Consider the following 24,366-nt stretch of genomic DNA (forward strand, 5'->3'; position numbering starts at 1 on the left):
AGAGATCATCTAATTTTATTTGGTCCTACCTCAGTGCAATGGGCTGAATTTGATGACCTCTCTAGGTCCCTTCCAGCCTTACATTTCTAAGATCCTATTCTCAGCTTTGCCACAGACCCACTCTGTGACTTTCAGCAAGCTCACTTAACATCCATGGGCTTCAGCACTATGGAGAAAAGGGGTGGTAATGATTCCCCAAGATGAAAGGTAACAAAGACTCCCACTATATTGACACTTCAGCAGTTTGAATTTTCATGTGTGATTGTGTTGTGTTGTGTTGAAATGCACTTTGCTTTTGCAAAGAGCTTTGATATGGTGAGTTTAAAGGACAGACCTTGTCTGTACAAAGAAAATTAAACCCATCCGTAAAAGGCATGAATATAACATTTTCAAGTGATTACATATCAGATGGATTTGAATTTTTTCCTTGTAGCATGAACTGAAATGAGCCTTAGTGGAAGATTAATTTTTAAAATCTTGGTTTGACAGTTGTCGGGGAAGGGGGAAGGAAGACGAGAGTGATTTGATAGTGATTAAAAAAAGCCACCAAAATATATTGCTGGATATGTATTGTTCCATGAATAATATATGCAGCACAGATTATGGCTAATGAAGTTATGATTCAAGAAAATGAATAAGCGTATGATATAAGCAATGAGATTTGCTGCCAATGAGAAAGAAAAAGGATAGCATAAACTGCATTGCTGCATGTAATTTCGTATGGTGTTAAATAATGTGCTTTCCCACCTAGAACATATTGTGCACAAGAACATATTGTGTACAAGGAGAGAATCTTAAAACCTGGAACAAGTGATGTAGAATAATTGGAAGAGTTATTTCCCTTGTGAGTCCTCTGCTGTGGTGGATTCTCTGTCGCTGGAAAGTTTTAAATCAAGGTTGGATGTTTTTCTAAAAGACATGCTCGAGTTCAAGCACAGAGATTGGACTTAAAGCAGGAACTAATTTAGGGAAGTCCTATGGCCTGTCTTGTGCAGGAGATCAGACTAGATCAGTGATTTTCAACCTTTTTTCATTTGCAGACTCCTAAAATATTTTGAACGGAGGCATGGACCCCTTTGGAAATTCAACCTGTGGTTCGCACACCCCTACCCCCTACCATCGAATTCAACTGTAAATGTTGCAAGTGCTCTGCACGGCATTTGACACAGACATTTAGATGTCTAGACATAGTCTGCAGACCCCCCATGCTAAAAACCACTGGCCTAGATAATCACAATGATCCCTTCTGGCCTTGAAATCTATGAATCTATGGAAGATTCACCTCCCACAGCAGTTTTACATCAAAGTGACATCACAGACATGCCATGGGTTTTGCATTTAGTAAAATAGATCTAGCAAGTATGGTGTATTTTCCTTTGGAATTTACAGTTTTTATTTTTTCTAAAAAAGGAAACAAATGGAGGGAGAATTTAACTACAGTCCAGTTATGGCAAACACTGTGTCATGCAGTGGTCACCATTTAAAAAGTTAGCCCTTGTCATCAGATACCACAGTCTCACCACAGGTATTTCTTATCCCAACAGTATATTTACACTGCAATTGCAGCACATGTAGACATACCTGAGTGAGCTTTGCTCTAGCTAGCTCATATAACAATATCAGTGAAGCTGCAGCCATAGAGACTGTAGAAGTCTGCCCAGGGCCCTGGGTATTTAGTCAAGCGGCTACTTCCCAGGCTGTCATGACTTCACTGCTATTATTATTCAAGCTAGTTAGATCGAAGGTAGCTCAGGCATGGCTAGGCGTGTGGCAGTCACACCTCTGATTGCAGTGTGAACATACTGTAGGCACTGGGGGAAACTGGTATCTCAGGTATCACTGTGTTATAACTGCTGTCTAATGCTGATGTTTTAAAGTTGAACCACTGTATATTGCAGCGTAATTACTTTAACTTGGCTTTTGGGCACCATGGGGACTCTGAGTCTGGTTGTAGACAGATTACACAGACTTTAAGTCAAGTGCATGACATGATAAAAAACTAAGACATTGCACGTGGCTATTGTTAGAAAACAAGCCAAGGTTTCCAAGAGTCTAAACAGCACAGAAGAACAGAAGATTTTCTTTTAAAACATATACTGGACTATTTTAAAACAGAACTGGACAAAAAAATACAAAGATCAGATTTTTAGCCCACCAGTGGGGTCTCCCACACATAGTATTATGGCAGTAAATCCTTGTGTACAGTATTTATCCCTGCATAGGCTGGCCATTTATCCCAGAAAACTGTGATTATCTCTTTCAGGGAAAGTCTGTCACGTTTATCCTCATCCCTTCCCCCACTCCAAACAAGGGAGTTGTTTTTGGTGTGGTGTAGTGTTTTTCGTTTTTGATTTTGTATTTTGCAGACTAGACTACCCAGAAAATCCAGGGAAGTGCTCAGATGTTATGGGAAATTTTAGTATCTAGATAGATTGTGATTGACAGCAGGCTGGGTACACATCCCTGAAAAGGTGGAACATCCTGACACGAAGATATAAAACATTTGTATTTATCTTGGCTTTTAAAAATACAATTTATGCTGAACCTCGACATGGGAGTGCTCAAACAAGTAGCAATCTTTCAGACAAAATTTGGCTCAAATGAGTATAATTATTATAATTGGGAAATGGTACTTAATGATAGATCATGATAGATTGGGAAATGGTACTTCACACTTACACTGGTGGATATCAAGTGTAACTGCATTGAAGGCCAGAGTGTTCAACCAGTGCAGAGAGGACGTGAGTTGGAAGAAAAGCAGAAACACAGTTTTGTTTTTAGCTGGAAGTGTGTGTACTCAAGTAAAGAAGAAAATAGGGTTCAGGAAAATATAATCCCTTCCCTCCAGCCCTGCTTCCAGACAATGTATCTTCATTTCAGGAACTGAACTCAAAATGAACATTCTTCAAAGCTCCAGTGTTCAAATTAACGTCTCCCACTTAGCCTTTATTTTTCATACCTTTGCACTTCTTGGAGCAGATCTGCTGGAAATAGCACAAGGAACCCAGCTGTCATGGAATGTCTGGTCTATTATTGTGTATGCAAAAGGACTTGAAATTCTGAGTGCTTATCCAAACTCTGAGCCTTTTGAGGTATGCCAATGAATGCAAAAGGGATCCCAGTTTGCAGCAGAATATTTCACAAGCCATTATCCAATAATAGTTGCTATGCACTTATTGCCTAAGTAGAGAATCAGGCTCTGTGCTTAGAGTCTTGTCTTATTTTGAGGAGTAAAGTGGTAAGGCATAGCTAATACAGGCTAAGTCTAGCCTAAATTTGACCTTTTTCTTTGTGTAGGTGCAAAATAACACCTTAGGATGGATTTTAACTGCAGGGTGAGAGAATGGACCAGTCATGATAGCTGTCCCTTGACGCGCTATTGGAAGGCTCTCAGACACTGCAGTGACAGGTGTGCTATGAGATCCTATATAGCACAGAATAGTGTTCTAGACTACAGCAAGGGCATCTGCTAGCCTACCCGATAGGTAAGCTACTACTTGATTAGCTAAATTCAAGCTAAAGATCACCCTGCACCTGTACTAGGAAAAGGCTGTGTTTGTCGGGCTTAGAGAACACACATTAGCTGGTCCTGAACTAAACTTAACCACTTGTCAAGACAGATTATTTTTTAAACAAGTCAAAGTCAGCAGTAACTCCCCTGAAGTGGAGGAGGAGGAGGAGATTCTGTTCCTTGATACAGACATAACTGTGGGCCTCTTTCTCTTCCCATTTTCAAAATGGTGTAACTCTGTTTGCTTTAGTAGTTGTTCCTCGTTCACACCAGTCTCACTGGGTATGTCGACATGGTCAACCAGACACCTCCAAAAAGTCTTCGCTCTATTTGGTTCACCAAAGCCATATTTTGCATCTAGCGGTGGGGAGGGAGGAGAAATCACTTGAAGTAAGAGATGGTACAAATGGCAGCTGCTCCAAAGTTTAATAACTAGTTTCCCCTGAAGAGAAAGATAACAATATAGTGTTCAAGTAGATTAAAATAGACTGACACAGAGGTTGCTGGATTGTCTCTATGGATCATTCTTCTGTGCTCTGTAATTCATTTCTTTTGAGATTGTCATTATTAAGGTGCATGAGGGTCCCTTAGCATATAAATCACAACTACAGCAGCAAAGTGATCATTTCTTTTTGCTAAATAAATGCTGCCTGCACGTGGCTGAGAAAAATAGTCTAGGGACACCTGCACCTGATTGGTGCAGGGGAAGCAGCTAGCCATCTAATTAGCCAGGGCTATACACAGGCCAGGTGAAGGAAGTAGGGAGAGGCCAGGGAGTAGAAGGGGAGCAGAGACTCTACCTGCCTGCCTGGCTGCAGATGCTCCTGAGGCAGTAGCCAAGCTGTATGTGATAAGAAGGTGGTGGGACTGCACACTGTAAATAAACTGCACTGGATTGCTAACCAAGAGGGTCTTGGCGTCATTCGTGACCCGGAGGGTGGCCGAAGTGGAGGAGCGGTGGTGGGGAAGAACCCTTACTGTGTCACATTGGTTGTCTGCATCAGAGTTGATCTGGATCAATGTATTCTGCGGAGAGCTCTCTCCTCCTCTCACAGTGAGAGAAAAGATGGCAACTACTCGGATTTCTCTCACCAGAGTCTAAGGGAAAAGTAACCTTTTCTTTCCAAAATCATTAATTATTTGCATAATATGCAGCACAGACAGTAATCCGTTCTATAACTGCCCCAGGGGATATCGACATACCTTGGGTATGTCTACACAGCGGAAGATCGATGCAGCGGGATCGATTGAGCAGGAAGTGGAGACCCGCACAGTCGAACCCAGAAGTGCTCTGCGGCCGATGAAGTAAATCCCCTCCCCATTGAAAAGAGTAAGGCTGTGTCAACCGGAGGACGTTTTCTGTCAACGCAGCGCAGTGGAGACGCTGAGGTAAGGGAATGTTAGTAAGTCAACGGGAGATACTCAAGTTTCAGTATGTACCTTGCGTATCTTCCATCAACGCTGCCAGCAGCGTAGAGCAGGTCTTTGTGTGGTAATGTTATGGGACCTTTGCTCACGTTGACCTTACTTGAGGAAGTGGTCACCAGTTTACAGATTTTTAAGGTCAGAAAGGACCATTACGATCAGCTAGTCTGGCTTCCTGCATAACACAGGCCACAGGACCTCACCCTGCCTTTAGCCTGACCACTTGTGATGAAGAGAAAGCCAAGTGGTTAGGGTGCTAGTCTGTGACTTGGGAGACCTGGGCACAAGTCCCTGCTCTGCATCACCATTGGCAAGTCACTTAATTTCTTTGTGCTTCAGTTTCCCATTTGTGAAATGACAAAAATAGCTCTGCCCTACCTCCCAGGGGAGTTGTGAGGATAAATACATTAAGGATTGTGAGGTGCTCAGATCGTGATAATAGAGGCCATAGAAGTACCTTAGCCAAATAGATGGAATGGTTCCAAAAATCAGTACCTAGGCATATGATTCACCTCCCAAGCACAGACCCTAGTGTACTGGGGCATTTAGGGAGAAATCCTGGGGCACAATGCACTCTCTCAGCTCCTCTTGGACAGCACAGCCAGTCCCAAATCAGAGCTGAACCATGAAAGACACAATCCGGTAAGGTTCAGTGTCGATAGGGCGCTCAGCACTGAGAAACCAAAAGAAGATGATCTCTCCCCAAAGAACTTACAGTCTGAGGAATGGACCCGGAGAGGAGAGGTTACACTGAGACACCCACAGAAGGGATGGAAACTTTGAATGTGACAGAAGTGATTCTGCTAATGAAGACAGGGATTGGCTTGCTATGTTTTAGATATCCTGAATCAACACCTCAGAGCAAAGTGTAGTATAGTTTTTTCCCTTAGCTACTGTAGTTTTGAAAATTCTCCAAAAATTGTTGAGACTGAGCTCCTTATAACATTGCCACCCTCCCACCAGTGATCATACGCCCTTGTACCAGCTCCCAGGCACTGTGAAAGCTCCTACCTAAGCCCTCCTCTGGCCCTCCCTGACTGTGCTCGCTTTGGTTCCTGTGATGTCCCATTTTGTAGCCGGGTTCTGCAACGTGGTGACGGCGTTCAGCATAGCAGCGGCTGCTAATAAAGCCATTTTGTTATTCATTTGGGAATTGCTGGGGACATGTATTGCTGCCTCCCCGCTGTCCGACGCATTTCCATGCTGCAGAGCTGCAGGCTGAATGTTCATTGTGCATGCTTGCCTTGGCACATGTGTCAGCACGGGTTTTGTAATGTATGCAAAAGGGAGAGAAGCAGAAAATCTGACCGGCAGCTGCCACCATGGAAGCATTCTGAAAAATGTAATTAGTTTGTATGTGTGCTTTGAGAATGGGGAAATATCCTGAGACTGCCTTCACAGCCTAGGGCATCTTTGAGCACAGAATTGTGTCTCCCCACTGTTCTTTTAGACTGAGGCTAAAGGAGTTAGGTACCAAAATCACAGGTGTCTAACTCCTTTAGGCACATTTGAAAATCACAGCTTTAATGTATTTTCAGACTGGCAATTAGTGTATTGTTATTTGTATTACAAGAGTGCCCCAGCTGAGATCTGGAGCACCATTATGCTAGGCACTATACAGACACATGGCAAAACACAGTTCCTGCCCTGAAGAACTCAAAATCTAAACAAACAAAAGACTGGAGTGGAAACAGAGGCACAGAGAGATGAAGTGAGTTGCCCAAGGTCACCCAAGTGACTGAACTGGGAGTAGAACTCAGGTCTATTGATCCCAGTCCCTGATAGCCCAGTTCAACCAATTTTACATAAAGGGTAAGCGTTATGTATGTATTGACCAGCTACAAGGTCATGTCAGCATTGTGAAGGGAAATTGAGTGATCTCCAATAGCCCTCAGAAAAAAGGGTACAATTGAATAGCGTTACCCCTTTTGACCTGAGCAGTTAGCCAAAATCCTTGGTCTTGCTGGTTGTTTCCATTAGGAGAAGTTGACGAATCAATCAGGTATTTCCTTGATAGACTCTGTTTATTGATAGACTATACATAAAGTCCTGTTTTCCCTGCACATGGGAGGAATCGAACAGGAGACTCCTTATTCAGGACGCTACTGAAAAAATTCGGAGTTTTTCTCAAGGTCATGCTACAAGTGCTAAGCGGGCTGTCCTTGGTTTTCTGAATAGAATATCCATTTCCCTGTATTTGCATTCAGTCCTCAAGGAAATCCCTCCACCCACATAGCTCAGTTTCTGACTGACCTTACACATGACCTATGTTTTGGGTAGTGGCTCCTATTATTTGAGCCATCTCACTCCAGGCGGGGTGTAACAGCTTCTTACATTTATCCTGAGTGAAGCACAGCTTTTACACTCATCCTGATCCTATGTCCTCATCATGGGGTATTGTGGCCTGGCATCACAGACCTGCACTGGAAGCAGCACAGAACAGCCCCGGTGGCTGTTCTTGTACCACTCTTAAAAGCATTGCAGTGTAGGCTCTCAAAGTAGCCCTGTGGAGGAGTCCCTTCTATTCCTCAGTGCAAAGACTTTAATTGTGCCTGGCCCTTCTGCTGCAGACAAGTTGGGGAGAGACTTCTCTTATGCATGATCTGGGAACAGTCAAGTGTTAACCCTTCCAGACAAAGACAGATTAGGACTATGAGTTGACAAATCCTTGACATGAAATGGGTTTTATTGTGGATGTAGGTGCATTATTAATGGCTGCCTCCTGACTTGCCTTTATCTAGCAGATCTATGACTCCAAGCCCCAGTTCATGCCATTCTAGGGAATATCATTTGTTTCACATATGTCATCATTTTTTGTCAGTGTATCTGATAAAGCAACATGGGGACTCACTGTGCCCATAATCAGTGAAAAATGTAATAACACTTAGTGGCTTTTCACCTTTGCAGTTCTTTATAAATATTAAACCGGTTTATCCATGTACTAATGTCATACAATCCCTGTTTAAACACTGTGGTTAAGACACTGAACGCAGATGATCTTGATTCAGTTGTCAGCTCTGCTTACAAACTTCCTGTGTGACCTTGGGAAAGTCACTTAATCTCTCTGTGCTTGAATTCCCCATGAGCAAACTGAGGATAATACTTTTTCTTTCTCTCTATTTTTTGTCTGTTTTCTAGTTACATTATAGGCTCTCTAGGAGAGGGACTCTACCTCACTTTGTGTATTAGCACAGGTTAGAAAACTGAAATGTGTCCCAGAAGAAACGTCAAATGAAAAAGCTTTGATAGAAAAATTTCAGTTTTTTCTGCATGATGTTTTGAATTGGTTTGAATAAACCTATTCATTTTTTAATCAACATTTCAAAACAAGGTAACATTTTCCTTTCATTTTGTTTCTTGGTTTCAAAGAACCAAAATGACATTTTCAGATGAAATGAAAAGGTGTTGAATTTCGAAATGTTGATTAGTAATGAAAGTTTTCATGTTGCCATTTCCTGTGAGGAAAATTGAAATTTTTTTTTTGAATTTTCCACAAAAAAAGTGTTCTCAACAAAACATTAATTTTTGGTTTAAAAAAAAAAAACCAACCAAAAAACCTGCACAAAATATTTTGAATATATCATGTGTCTTGCACAATGGAGCACTAATTCAATGGGGACCTCTAAATGTTATTTTAATACAAATAATAATAAAAATTAGATGAAGGTCACAATAAGAGAATGAGATTGCACCTTCATGGAATTCTCCTGTATGCATCGCATTGCAGAATCAAGTCCATGAAGGAGCCAGAACTGGAGCTCAGAAATTCTGGCTTCCACCGTGTGCTATTGTTCAACTTCAAATACATCTTTTTATAACAGACTGTCTCCTATGGGACTGCAATGTAGCACTTCATAGAAAGTGAATGGGAATGGACAACATTTTATCATTACATTTTTGGGTGCGCTGGAGGATGTGAAGTTGCGTAGAGACCCAACAGCTCCAGCCTCCCATTTCAACAGTCATCCAGGTTGGGCTGCTTAAAGCATGCTGGGGAAGGGAAGGGAGGAGAGGAAGAGGGAGGCTGGCATTGCTGAATAGCTTTGGCCAGGCAGAAAAGTGGAGTTCTCATAGGACTCAGAGGACGGTATCTAGGGCCCCTCTACCTGTTTGGAAGACTATCAGCAGCCTCCTCTTAGAGTGTCTCCTCTCTCTAGTGCCCTTTGGGTGGTAGTATGATTAATTGTACATCCTCGGGTAGAATGCTCACTCACACACGAGTGCGCGCACACACCACTGCATGATGCTGCCTCCTAAATCAAGAACCTAGCGCTAGATGGCAGCTAGCAAAGGGATCATTATACAACAAATCCAGGACAACTGTGGATAGGGATAGACAGGAAATGATATTTTTTATGGTGAAAAATTTCAATTAACCCTCTTTTTTTTTTTAAGTTATCATCAAAATATGTATTTGAATTTGGGAGCGGGGGGAGAAGGAGGGAGTTGTTGTAAACCAAAACCCAGAAATTTAGGGGTTTTGGCTGCCAACAAATTGAAAATTTTAGGGTCTGGAATCTTCAGTTTTTTAACAAAAACCCGAAAGGTTCTGACAAAAATGGAAATTTGTTCATGAAAATTTCTGATTTTTAAAGAAACTGTTTTTTGTCAGGAGGGGGAAAAAACCCCACAAAACCAAAACCTAGTATTTCAGTGGAAATATTTTGATCAGCTCTAGTTGTGAACAACAGGCCAAAAATGACAAGTTCCAGGTGCTGCTGCTGTTCATTATTCATTAATATCACCTGACAACTTCTCCAAATGGGGTCCCTCCTTTGAGTCCAGCCACTTCAAGAGAGGGTCAGAGCCCTGGTGAGTTATGATCAGGCTTGCTTTGTGTTTATGACTTATGCCACCAGTCAGGGGTCAGCAACAAAACCATGTGGCTTGAGACCAATTCTGAAACTCCATTTTTAACAAAGCATGCTTAGCTTGAATCATCCACATAACATCAATTAATAATTCTTATGAGTCATGTTAATTACAATAGTATCTAGGGATCAACCAAGACTGAGGCTCCATTATGGTAGGCACTGTACAGTCCCAGATTAATAGTGAGTCCTGGGCCTGAAGAATTTACAATCTGAATAGACCAGGAAACCACAGGGTGAGGGAAGGGATCTAAGACAGAAGCAGAGTGAATAATGTGATGGCAGCAAAGACCATGTTAGTTCCATGATTTTTTGTGGGGGGAGGTTGTGAAATAATGTAAATGGAAAGACAAAGTTATGGAGGGGTGAAAGGGACGGAGCAGGAGAGCTGAGGGATGGGAGAAAGAGGTTAGGTAAGAAAGGCAAATGTGCAGTGAGGCTGAGGCGAAGAACCTGTGAGGGAAAGGACAGGAGGGGGTTGAAGCAAACAGCCAATCACCACAGCAGAGAGAACCTCTATTTAGAACTATAGAAAATACTCTGATGACCTCATCAGTGTTGGAAGGCCCATGCTTATGCTGCTTCTGCAGCTGCTCCTAATAGCTTACGTCTCTGGCTGGCTCCTTCCTTGTTGCTCCTTTGTGCTGATTGTTGAGTGTGTCTGAATAGTGAATAGATTTGCAATTAACCGGACTGCTTCGCAAAGCTAAAACCCCTCAAATTTGCTAAATTTAGTATTCACTGAATACTTTTCAAGCAGCTCTGAAAACAATATTTTTCATAGAATCAAAAAAACGTAGGGCTGGAAGGGATCTCAATAGGTCATCTATTCCAGTCCCCTGCACAGAAACAGGACTAAAAATTGTTTAGACTATCCCCAAAAGGTGTTTCTCTGACCTGTTCTAAAAATCTCCAATGATGGAGATTCCAAAACCTCCCTAGGTAATTTGTTTCAGTGCTCAGCTACCCTGACAGGAAGTTTTTCCTAATGTTCTAATCTAAATCTTCCTTGGTGTAATATAAGGCCATTACTACTTGTCCTGTCCTCAGTGGTTAAGGAGAACAATTGATCTTAATCTCAACCTGTTACATTCTTGAAATCTGTTATCATATCCCCCCTCATTTTTCTCTTTTCCAAACTAAACAAATTCATTTTTTTTCCATCTTTCCCCATAGGTTGTGTTTTCTAGAGCTTTAATAATTTTGTTTTGCTTTTCTCTGTACTTCTTCCAATTGTCTACATCCTTTCCGAAGTGTGATGCCCAGAACTGGACACAATATTCCAGTTGAGGCCTTATCAGTGCTGAATAGAGTGGAAGAGTTACTTCTTAAGTCTTGATTACATCACTCCTATTAATAGAACCCAGAACAATGTTTGCTTTTTTTGCAACAGTATTATATTATTGACTCATATTTATATTGTGATCCACCCTCAGATCTGTTTCTGTAGCACTGCTTCCTAGGCAGTCATTTCCCATTTTGTATTTGTGCAATTGATTATTCCTTTCTAAGTGTATTACTTTGCATTTATTGTTACTGAATTTCATCCTACTATTTGAGACCATTTCTCCAGTTTGTCCAAAACATTATGAATTCCTATCCTGTCCTCCAAAGCACTTGCAACCCCTCCTAGCGTGGTATCATCTTCAAACTTTATAAGTGTTCTCTCTATACCATTATCCAAATGATTTCTGAAGATATTGAATAGACCCGGACCTGGGACCCCACTCTATATGTCCTTTTAACTTGACTGTGAACCATTGATAAGTATTCTCTAAGTACTGTTTTCCAACCAGTTGTGCACCCATCTTATGGTAGTTCATGCAGGTCACTTGCTTTTAAAAATAAGATTGTGGGTTTGGTCCTTGGTACCCACTAATGAGCAAATAATAGGGGAGGAACCCAATTCTGCATTGATGACAGAACTGCTGTGTGGACCTACTCCAGCCTAACTGCATGGGTGTGACCTAACAGGGGAATGCATTGCTAAGTGTCCTATTAGCATGAGGCTCACCTCAGCCACACCCATTTCCCACCTAAATCCGCCTCCCTACTCTTTTTATACCCTGCCCGCTTGCAGGTAAAGGAGACATGAGACCCACTATCACTCAGTATGGAAGACCATCCCTACTGCTAGTCAGAGATGTCAGAGAATTTCAGCCCTGCTTCCCAAGATGCTGCCCACACTATAAGATTGAGCATCTCATGGCAGAAGAACAAGATACAGAACATCAGAGTTGGGTCACCAGAACCTCCGGTGCAGGTGGCGTTGAGTATCATGGGGAGTTTAGTGATGTAATCTACGTAGGAGGCAAGCAGAGTTCAAATGGTTGCAGCAAACTGGACATTCTTTGACTAACAGGTCTTGCCGCCTCCTTCGTGAAGTCCATGTCTCACTTTCAAAAACATCTTTGTTCTAAGAAAAAGTTCAGAATCTATCAAACATATTTTGTTATATGGGTCAGAAACACAGACCCTCTTATAGGCAGACTTGTAGTCTCTAGAGGTATTCCAATGCACTGTCAGCACCAAATTCTGAGCATAAAGTGGTTTGGCTTTGTGTGAAATGTCACAATCAAACAGAGCTCTGGCCTTCCTCAGTTGCTCATTAATGTCAAAAGTGGCATTGCTCTTTGGCCAGGTCACCAGGATGGACGAAACCACCCCCAGCATTTTGTGCTCTCAAACGCTCTATCAACACATGAAGTGATGCATGCCATGTCCCTACCTGGTGCCATCTGCAAAGCTGCCCCAGAGATTTGTGGAATCACAGACTTGATCCAGATCAGGGAACTTCACTGAACAATCCTTGGTGTGCAATCAACCATATTCGCTCCAGGGCAACGGTCCTCAGTAGACTATACGTGTTTGATGATGCCTTGTGCTTTGCTTGCACTTGTTGATAGACTCCACTCACACTTGTGCTGGAGCAGAGCAACCATGCGTATCCTGCTGTGCATCATGTACCTCTAAGTAAAATCAATTAAAATTCATCTATTGCCCTACTTCTATGGACCACATAACCGTATTACCTGAGCTCTTTGTCATCGTTAATGTACTTGTCCTCACAATATCCCTGTTAGACAGAGAGACATAAGACCCAGATTTTCAGAGGTGTGCAAGCACCTAACTTCCACTGAAATCAATGGAATTTAGGCACATAAGTGATTTGTCCAAGTTCACACAGGGAATCTGGTGGAGTGGGGAATTAGACCTGAGTCTTCTGAGACGCCGGCTATCATCCAGATCACTGGACCATCTCTCCTCTCTGAAAACAGTTAAAGGTATAGCACTGTTCTCTGCCTCTATGGGGGTCTGGAGGTCTACAGCAGTGGTTAGTATCACTGTCTATATATACCTACTTGCACTAATATATATATATATATATATATATATATATATATATCTATAAGCCACTGCCCCATGGGTCTCCTGATGTCTACTAAGTACTGGAGTGGATAGTGTACTCCTACTGAAATCCTTAGGCAGAGAGGATTAGAAATAGAAACCCACAGACCCAACACTGTAATTGCAATCGGACCTCTAGTGCATTCTGACTGAAGCATAAAAGTTGAGGCTGAAATAAAACCTTCCCCACTGCTGCAGTGATTATTGTTCTCTCTTTCGGCGCTATTCTTTATACGCCTGCCTGCCTGCCTCTCAGAAAAGGAATCCTCCACAGCCCTTAGACTATGTAGGAGAGAAACAGTTTATTAAATGTACTGTACTTACCTATCAGTCACCTACTTATTAATTATAGCTAAAAGCATGATTAATCTGTCATGGATAATGCTGCTAAGTAACCTTAATCAGGCTAATGTATTTTTTTCTGTCACTTATATAAAAGGCGGCATTTATTACCATTTTTGCTACCAGTGTGTACAAAAGCCCATCTATCCAGCAGCTGAAAGTGGTGGTAACATTTATTCTACCACAGATAGCCTGAAGTTGCACAGCTTTTGTATTGTCTTTGCAGTTGTGTACAGTGATTTCCTTTATTAATACCCGTGGGAACCAATGATGTTTTCTTTGCAAAGTTTATCTTTGTATATTGATAATAATTACAATTTTGAAAAGTGTTTCCAGAGGCTTATAGTAACTTGGAGTGATCTTCATCACAAGGATTTATGCATCACTTAAGCCTTGGTCTCAGTGGGTCTGAAGTTATGCATAGGTCTTGTGCTGGTCCTGCTGCATGGGATGAATTCCATTTGGGAGGAGTCTACGATTCTAGGCATATTATAATTTCTGAAATAACTCAAAAGGGTAGTACTGGGCACTGGTCTTCTGCTGTGAGGGGAGTGGTCTCATGTCAACCATCCTGTTCAATGTGTAGTGGAGCAGTTAGGATGGTCAGCGTGGAAATATATGTTGCAGTGTCGTCAATACACAGATGATTCCCTGCTTTATATTTCCATCTCTTCCAACCCAGCTAGCTGATTGATTTACTGAGCAGAAAGTGATGTTCAGAAGAATACAGGGCTTGAAAAATCCACTCACCCTCAGGAGCAGGGATTTTTCTCAGGGGGAGTGAGATTAACTTTTGCAAAATCTGAGCTTTCATTTTACAAGAAGAAAATTACATTTCTTGGGCCAGATCTTGCATTGCTATAAATCTGGCCTGGTTTCATTGACTTCCATGAAGCTATTTTAATTTACATTAACATAGGCATTCCCTGCTTCCTTCCCAAGTCTGCAGGCGGACCATGAAAGTGTGTTTGCTGCTGCTCAGAGCTTCTACAAGTACAGCAGAAGCAGATCTGACCAGAACCTTGTCATTTTCCATTGCTGCTATTCAAAACCATGTGGGCAGCAGTATAACTGATAAGAATCTGGTAAACTTCAACCGATTTTAAAAGTGTTACTCATCTCATATTTATGATTTTGCAGTTGTCTTTTGATTAACTGGCCATGTTTCTTTCTTGCTTGCTTTCTGGTCTTTACAAATGAATAGCAATGCTATAGCACAAATATTTGTAGCCACATATATATAATATAAAATCTATTTTGGCAAAAAATATTTTACATCTTTAATTTCGTCTTAAAATCTTGGAAATTCACAGAAGTGTAGAGCAGAAAGGGATGATGAGAGGTCATCAAGTCCTTTCCCTTGCATTGAGGCAGGACCAAGTAATACATCCCTGACAAGTGTTTGTCTAACCTGTTCTTAAAAACCTCCCATAACAAGGATTCCATAACCTCCCTTGAAATCCTAGTCCAGAGTTTAACCATCCTTAGAGTTAGAAAGTTTTTCTTAACATTTAAGCTAAATCTCCCTGCTGCAAAGAAAGTGGATTACTTCTTGTCCTGCCTTCACTGGACATGAAGAACAATTGAGCACTGTCCTCTCTATAACAGCTTTTAAAATATTTGAGGACTATCAGGTCCCTACTCAGTCTTCTTTTCTCAAGACTGAACTTGCCCAGTTTTTTAACCTTTCCTCAGAGCTCATGATTTCTAAACCTTTTATCATTGTTGTTGCTCTCCTCTGGATTCTCTTGTTGTCCACAACTTTCTGAAAGTGTGGTGCCCAAAACTGGACACAATACTCCATCTGAGGCCCCAGCAGTGTTGAGTAGAGCAGAATAATTACCTCCTGTGTCTTAAATACAACAATCCTGTCAATACAACCCAGAATGATATTAGTCTTTTTTCCAACTGCTTGTTAGAGACCAGGAAGTAGGTGGTCTGGCCTAGTGGGCAGAGCAGGTGTCGGGTCTAGTGGGCAGAGCAGGCATGCAGGTCAGGGAACTGAGTAGAGGGTCAGCAACAGAGTCAACTGCTGACTACCAGAGGTGAGGGTCAAGCGAGAGTCAGTGTCAGAAGTCCGAGCTGGGGGTCAGAGCCAGGACCCATGTTTGGAAGTGAGGCATAAGGGCTGGAACTGGAAGAGAGGCAAGGATCAGGCACAGAGCAGGAGCACGGTGGGAACTAGGAGTGAAGACAGGGGCCAGGAGAGGATCAGGAATCAAGAACAGGATTGGGTGCGGAATCCAGGCACAAGCAGGGTGTGCTATTGTTGCTGCTGCTGTGGCAAATCACACAGTTGCTCAGCCAAATTCCTGTGCCTCCTTTTGGCTTAATTAGCATAGCTGGACCAATTGACTGGGCGATCTTCCATTCAGTGGGTGGTGCCTTGCCTGAATCTGTAGTTCTGCTAGCTCCTTGGCCCAGGGGGTTTCAGCAGACTCCGGGTGGCAGCCAGAGCACAATGGCTGTCTGGGAACTCACAGGTCTGGCACCAAGACCCAGGACGTCACACTGCATCACACTGTTGTCTCATACATAGGCTGTGATCTACTGTAACCCTCAGATCTTTTTCTGCTGTACTACCATCTAGCCAGTTATATTGTGTTTGTGCATTTGATTTTTTCATAGAATTATAGAAAATTAGAGTTTGACGAGACATCAGGAGGTCATCTACTCCAACCCCCTGCTGAAAGCAGGGCCAACCTCAACTAAATCATCAACTAAGCCAGGCCTTAAAAACCTGTAAGGATGGAGATTCCACCACCTCCCTAGGTAACCCATTCCAGTGTTTCATCATCCTCCTACTGAAAAACTTTTTCCCAATGTCCAATCTACACCTCCCCCACTGCAACTTGAGACCGTTGCTCTTTGTTCTGTCATCTGCCACCACCGAGAACAGCCTAGCTCCATCCTCTCTGGAATCCCCCTTCAGATAGTTAAAGGCTGCTATCAAATCCCCCCTCATTCTTCTCTTCTGCAGACTAAACAAGCCTAGTTCCCTCAGCCTCTCCTCATAAGTCTTGTGCTCCAGTCCCCTAATCATTTTTGTTGCCCTCCGCTGGACTCTCCAATTTGTTCTCATCCTTCCTTTAAAGGGAGCCCGACACTGGACACAGTACTCTAAATGTGGCCTCGCCAGTGCTGAATACAGGAGAATAATCACTTCCCTTGATCTGCTGGCAATGCTCCTACTAAGGACTCTGCACTTGTCCTTGTTGAACCTCATCAGATTTCTTTTGGTCCAATCCTCCAATTTGTTTAGGTCACTCTGTATCCTACCTCCAGCGTATCTACCACTCCCCCCAGCTTAGTGTCATCTACAAACTTGCTGAGGGTACAATCCACTCTATCCTCCAGATCATTAATGAAGATGTTGAACAAAACTGGCCTCAGGATCGACCCCTGGGGCACTCCGCTTGTTGCCATCTGCCAACTAGACATCAAGCCTTTGATCACTACCTGTTGAGCCCATGATCTTTCCAGTTTTATATCCATCTTATAACCCATTCATCCAACCCATATTTCTTTAAGTTGCTGGCAAGAATACTATGGGAGACCATATCAACAGCTTTGGTAAAGTCAGGATATATCGCATCCACTGCTTTCTCCACATTCACAGAGCCAGTCATCTCATCATAGAATGCAATTCTTCCCTAAGTGTAGCATTTTGCACTTGTTTTTATTTAATTTCATCTGGTTGATTTCAAACCAATTCTTCAATTTGTCAAGGACATTTTGAATTCTAATCCTGTCCTCCAAAGTGCTTGAAACCCCTCCACCCACCTTGCTTGGTGTCATTTGCAAATTTTATTAGCATACTCTTCACTCCATCATCCAACTCACTAATGAAAATATTGAATAGTATTGGACTCAGGACTGACTCCTACACAACCCCACTAGATGCATTCTCCCAGTTTGAAAGCAAACTATTGATAACTACTCTTTGAGAACAGTCTTTAAACCAGTTGTGAACAAACCTTACAGTAATTTCATCTAGACCATAGTTCCCTAGTTTGCTTATGTGACTGTCATGTGGTACTCTTTGCTAAATCAAGATATATCATGTCTACAGCTTCCCTCCATCCATTAGGCCAGTAACCCAGTTGAAGAAGGAAAATAATCCTTCCCTTAGCAGTTTAGTCCACTGTTTGCAGAACTAAGGTTCTTTTCCCATTTCTAATGAACATGGCTTCCTTCTGTTTGCTTTTCTTTTTATCTGCACAACTACAACTCTGCTCTGTTCCAGCTGGAGGGTCCACAGTTTTGCATGTCACACTGAAAAGTTGGATTGACATTTTTGTTTATGAATAATTGTTAGGATTTTTTTCTTATGAATGAGTGATTCAAACAAAATTGATAAGTGAAATTGAGCGGAATTACTCCATCTGATCATAGCTATGTTAAAGTAAATCAAATTTTTTACTTAGATTCCTTGACACTGAATAAGTTTCTATTTACCGCAAAATCACTGAATTATTAATACATTTGTCTAGTTTTTCAAACCTCTTTTAATACAGTGATCATTCTTACAAGTATGAAAAAGACAACACGATTGCTGTCAATTAGACTAAATTAATGAAGAGCTCAGTTATAGATGTCTGAAAATGCTGTAAGTTTACTAGCATTTAAATTATCCAAAGTTTGATACTAAAGTGAAAAGCACATTTTAAATATACAAAATACATCAGTTTACAAGCAAGAGTCAAACTTACCTGTCAACGAAGGCATGGTGAAGGATAAAGATAGGATCATTAGCAGATCCTTGTACCTGGGACATTGAGCCATTCATATAGATGTGAAGTGCATTATGTAAACTGCTTTGAGACATGTTCGCTATTCCAGTCTGTGGATTGGCAAAGCCTACATGTGAAGAGGAAATCATATATTGAGATGAAGATGTGCATAATTATTCTTTCAGCAAAAGAGAAGTTCAAAGTATCTGTGAATTAGATTTCATTTATGTCTATCTCTTTAATATAATACTAAGATAAATGTTTAAAGAATGAGCACTAGTATACTTAAAAGGTACAGAAGAGATGACATTAGAAGAAATTTAATTAAAACTACTGCCGTAAAACTAAAGCAAAATGACACTATATGAACTACTTAATTGATTTATATTTTTATAAATATTTGTCCAGTGTTTCTAGTTAAAAAGGCATTCTAAGACCCCAATCCTGCAAATATTTATGCATGTGAATAACTTTATTCATATAAATAGGAGAATTATTTTGGCCCTAACCTACCGAGGGAATTATTTAACCAATTTACTGTATCTCTGACAAATCACAGGTAACTGGTGAAGCAATAAAAGTCTGAGAAAAGTAAGTGAAAAGAGAGTGACCCTGGCAATTACTAGTGCATAAGTCAAAACAATCTGTTGTGTCTGGTGATATATTTAGAATGCAAGCTTTCTGGAGAAGGGGTCAGATTTTTATGTGTGTACAGTGCTGAGCACTTTTCCCTGACTGAGACCTTTAGGAACCACTTCACTTAAAAAATAGTAGTAGTAGTAAAAGGATGGAACAAATAATTGGCCAGGTCATCCCCTTCCACAGTCAAACCTACCAGACAGGGCTCTGGGGAAAGAAGTCTCTTTGAGGGTCGCCCTGGAGAGCGGACTTTGTGAAAAGACCACAGGGCCCATCCTGAAACACAGCAGACACTGGAGAATATGCGACTCTCCCAGGCTCCTACTCTAGGGACATGTGGGACATATGGTTCTGGCCCTGGTAGCTCCTGGTGGTCCCTTCTGGCCTTAAACCTAACTTCCTGCTAGCCCGGATGTCGCCTAGTCAGAAGGGGATCCATCAGAGTGTCGATATGGCTCTGTATTACCTCTTTCTGGGATTCTCTATAGGTATGTCTACACTACAATTAAAAAGCCATGGTTGGCCCATGCCAGCTGACTTGGGCTAGTTGGTCTCAGGCTAAGGGCAGGCGCATTGGAACAATTTTTATAGCGGGGGTGCTGAAAGTCATTGAACAAAACTGTAAGCCTTGTATATAATGGAAACCAATTTGAGCTGGAGGATGCCCCTAGTTCCAGCACCTATGTCTAAAGGTCTGGTTAACTGTGGTGCAGACAAATGGGCTAGGCTGCAGCCCAATCTGTGGGACCCTCCCATCTTGGAGGGTCCTAGAGCCCAGGCTCCAGCCTATGCCCGGGCAACTACACTGCAATTAAAGAGCATCTTAGCCAAGCTCTGTGAGCCCTAGTCGGCTGGCATGGGCCAACCGTGGCTTTTTAATTGCACTGTAGACATAACATATGGGGTCAAGGTGGCGATAATGTATGTCAGTCCTCCTGGGTCCTGTCCTACCCACTGATGCTGAGATGGGATATTGCTGAGGTTGGTGTTAAATTTGGTGTTTCTTTAACCCAGCCTACTATGCTTCTACGCGCCCTTCTGAATCACTCCTTAAAACACTCTACCAGAACACATGCACACTCTAGGCCTCCCTGACGCTGAAGCATATCAGAACAGACAACAGAAAATCTTTTTCAAATTAAAAACTGAACAAAAACAGTGGAATTAACAAAGAGGCCTGCAGGGCTAAACTTCAGCGCTCCATCACTTTATTGTCACATCCCATCTGCGTCCCATACATTCTACATTGTGTATTAAGATTGTAAATGTAGTAAGGCAGAAACCTGGTCTCTTTAATTGTCCAGAAAATGCCTTTCATGGTTTCAGCGCTGCATAAATCATAATATCATATTAGTGACTTGGGAGAGCATTTAATTATATCATGAAGCAGTGAAGTCATGGGGGAAGCAGAGTGGTCTAGCGCAGTGTTTCTGAACAACTGGTCCATGGAGTGGCCCCCATTCCTGAGATTTCCCTGACACAGTTTAGGAAGGCAGCAAGGCAGTCCTTGGATTGAAAAAGGTTGAGAAACACCAGTCTAGAGAATTGGGCTCTATCTGGGAACTTTGGAGACCTGGGTTCTACTCCCAGTTTTGGAACTGACCTTTTCATGTGGTCACTTCACCCCTGTCTGTCTTTGTCTTGCCTGTTTAGATTATAAAATCTATTTTGGGGCAGGATTATTTCTTACTATGTGACTGTGCTGTGCCTGGTATAATGGGGCCTTAATCTCATTTGAGGCCTCAAAGTGCAAGTGCAGTGCTTCTAATAGTAGTAATATTCCCTTTCCATAAGGCTAGAATTTGGAGCTCATTTCCAGTCATTCAGTTATCAAGAAGATGTTGACAAATTAGAGGGAAATCAGAAAAGAAGAATGATGATCAAGAGACTGGGGGAACTGGCTTCTGAGGAAAAAATTAACAGTTCTAGATAAGCATAACTGGAGTAAGATGAAAAAGGGGCATATGTTAAAACTACTTATATCTAAAGGGTCTGGACACACCAGCGGAAGAGTGGAATTATCTAAAGTGGTATGTGGAGAAATTATTAGTTATTGTCTGAAATTAATTCATAGCATATTAGAGTTGGAAGGGACCTCAGGAGGTCATCTAGTCCAACCCCCTGCTCAAAAGGGAAGTTTTGATGAGGAAAAGCTTCCTGATAGTAAATATTAAGTTGTGCAATAGTCTCTGGAGGGAAGTGATGGAAGCCACATCACTTAGAAATTTTAAAACTGGATTGAACAAAACACTAGAAAATGTGTTGTATGGGACAATCTGGCATGGACAAAGAGCTACGTTCTAGATCAACCAGAAGTTATTGGGTTTGCTGGAATGACTGGTGAAATTTTATGGCCTGTGTTTTGCAGGAGGCCACACTAGATGATCCTAATAGTTCCTTCTGATTTTAAAAGCTATTAATCTAGGTACTCAATAACTTAGTATGTTTCTTTTAGCACTCACGTGTATGATATGATTCTATGAAAGCCAACTGAAAACAACCTACTTGTAAATCATCTTAATATGGATAAGACTTCAGATCCTTCACTTGTATCATGCTACAGCTCATTATTGGTGGGTAAAGGGAGATTAGTATAGTACTATTTATATTGCTTCTAGAATTCTCTGGCCTGTCTTAAGGAAGCTTTGACAAGTTTTAGCCCTCAAAATGGTGTTAGCACTTAAGTTATCATCTGGAAAGGAATATACAGAATACTTCTCCAGACTAAGGTGCACTGAATCAGGCAGCCTCTTCACAAGGACATCTCCCAGACAGCCAATTTCACTTAATGTGGACATTATCATTCATACCAGCTACTGATTAACTGGGACAGCATTAGCACTAAGGGCTTAGGTCATGTATAATCATGTACCTAATAGGAGTGAAATTCTAAGCTATGGGCTCTTAATATGGAAGCTCTCATATAAATATTAAAGGTAGAAAAAATAATAATTAAATGCAGTGAGTATCACTTTTACCTGTGTATTTTTAAACATTATGGTCTTTATGGCTTCTTTGGAAAGGGTCTCAGGACAGCCATTTACTCAGGGCAATGAGTGATGAGCCATGATGAGCTAATTCAGAGGATCTACAACACTAAACATTTTTTGTAGCATTCAGGGAAAATTGTACTTCCACAAGGAGGGGAGGATTTGAATCTGTAATTCAGCACAACAGTAAATCTCAGAAGTCCTTAGAGGGAAACTCCATTAGACCATGATGTGCTAGAAACAGCACTTACGGCTGGATCTTATGTTATTGAGGTCAATAGGAGCTTTGCCAGTGATTTAAATTGGAGCAGAATCATATCCTTAAAGACTGCAAGCCTGGTTCTGCTCTTGCTCATACCACTATAAATCAAGAAATCAGTGGTTCAATAGAGTTGAACTGACTTCAACAGAGTTATGTCAGTGTACACCAGTTGGAGCTGTGGCCCAAAGTTTATTATAGGTTGAGCTCACAGCGCCACCTATAGTTGAGGTTGCCCTACACTTTCCATTCTAATTATATACATGCTATCTTCATAAAACACTCAAGTATACCAGGAGTTTCTCTTTTAATAGATGGTATTTAATTATACTAACAACAGGGTTTATAATCTAACAACAGAGATCATGAAATTCCATATACAATCAGTCAGGCACACAGCTTTATAAATTAAGTGCCACTCAAGTAGTGTTTTCCTTCACTATTCCTCATTTGCTGCTGAATTGACAGTACTAAGTGCATTTGGTAGATTTCAGAGAATATTCGGAGCTTTGATATTATCAACATTAATTACTGCAGTGATGCAGCAAATGTTCCACAAATCATGCCTCCTCTGGATTATTTTGGTGTATTGTTTAACATCTGTGACACTTTATCACTTAACAACATTAATCTATTTAACTATTTTCAGGGTTGTTGGGTTTTTTAAATGCATAACTGCACTTAAGGAAAATTCACTTTGCACTATTTTCAAGTCCAGTGCTAAGGACATCAATCACTCTGAAGATGAAATTTCTCTCTGTAAGGTGCATGCCTGGGTCCCATTGACTACAACAAGACCCACAGCTGTGTATTCAGGGATGAATGTGGCTGTAAGAAGGAGTCCATGTTGCAGAGAAGCACACACTCAGACTGAGGTGTCTATTTTAAATACATGAGAAGGGGAAAATAAGACAGTGGCTATATGATGGGCACTAAAGTAGCATAGCTACGCTACGGTAGCTATGCATCTGTAACCTTATAGAGGAGATGCAGATTACAGGAATAGCAGCGGTTTTCTATTAGCTGTAGGAACTTCATCTCCCCAAGCAACCAGTAGCTAGGTCAACAGAATTATTCTTCTATCAACCTAGCTGCATCTACATTTGGGGTTAGGTCAGCATAACTGTGACACTCATGGGAGTGGATATTTCACACTTCTGAGTGCCATAGCTATGTAGACCTAAATTTTAAGTATAGATCAGGCATAAGATAAATAACATGATTCAGAGGATTGGATCCTCAGCTGATGCAGGCACGATGCCAGTTTACATTAGCTGAGGCCCTTAGCAAATCTTTTCACAGGAGATATTTAAGGGCTAAATTCTACAGCACATAGTCCATCCTTTTTCAAAGAACACTCTATTAGTTTCTGTTGGGATCTTGCTGGAGTGAGGAAGCCACAAGAACTGCAGAATTGCCCTAGGGAGCTGTAGTCAAAAAAAGGCCAGGGCTGTCTGATTTGGACCATTTCACCTCCTCCAAGGGTCTTGGAAATGACCATCATGGAAATCCAGCGTGACCCTGGAGCCAACGTTCTCCCTGAAATGTGCCCTTGGTGATGACACTCCAGGGCTTGGCAACAGTCTCTTATTGTGTAGCATAAACTTGCACCTCATTGTTCACAAATTTGGCCACCCTTTGTACTAAGCATGTGCCAGAAGTGATGTTCAGATAGGCAAGGGCTAAAAGCATGACAGCACTACCAACTCCAAATTATAGCTAGAAAAAAGCACACATCCCTGTCTTGGACAGCTACAGTGATCCATTTTTTTGGTTTCAGGTGAATCAGGTTAACAGCCAAATTTATATGCCATACTCTGCCTGCAACTCCTGCATGCCCCATATAATCAAGATTGTTTCCCAGGCAGAACCAGCATTCATAAAAGATTTTTAAAAGTTTGCCTCTTCTTTAAGGGGCATTGCATAACCTGCCATTGACCTGTTATTTTTCATTTCCATTGGATGTGTGTGAACATCCAGAGTGTGTCAACAGCTTGTGCTCTAGGCTTCCTTGGGAAGGGGTTCTATTGGCTGATGTTGATCTTGGTTTTTGATGAGTATCATGATTGGTACTCTTCCGTAACATACATTTGTCAGCCTAAACAGTGTTCTTTTTAAGTTAGCCAATAGAATGCAGCTTATGTTGTTGGTAGCCACATGTAACAATAATAATGCCTAGATCTTACAT

At 41.6% G+C, this 24,366-nt stretch overlaps 1 protein-coding gene across 1 annotated transcript in view; it reads right to left on the reverse strand.

Moving 5' to 3' along the window:
• The window catches only part of TYR (tyrosinase), a 74,032-nt gene that overhangs the window by 22,374 nt on the left and 27,292 nt on the right, over window positions 1-24,366 (reverse strand). The window contains exon 3 of the mRNA XM_067567423.1: window positions 18,270-18,417. Coding sequence (XP_067423524.1) covers window positions 18,270-18,417 — 148 coding nt within the window. The remainder of the gene's footprint in view (window positions 1-18,269; window positions 18,418-24,366) is intronic.

Source organism: Emydura macquarii, unplaced genomic scaffold (assembly GCF_026122565.2).
Source record: "Emydura macquarii macquarii isolate MOO-44397 ecotype Brisbane River unplaced genomic scaffold, CSIRO-AGI_Emac_v2 contig_318, whole genome shotgun sequence".
Lineage (NCBI taxonomy): Eukaryota > Metazoa > Chordata > Testudines > Chelidae > Emydura > Emydura macquarii.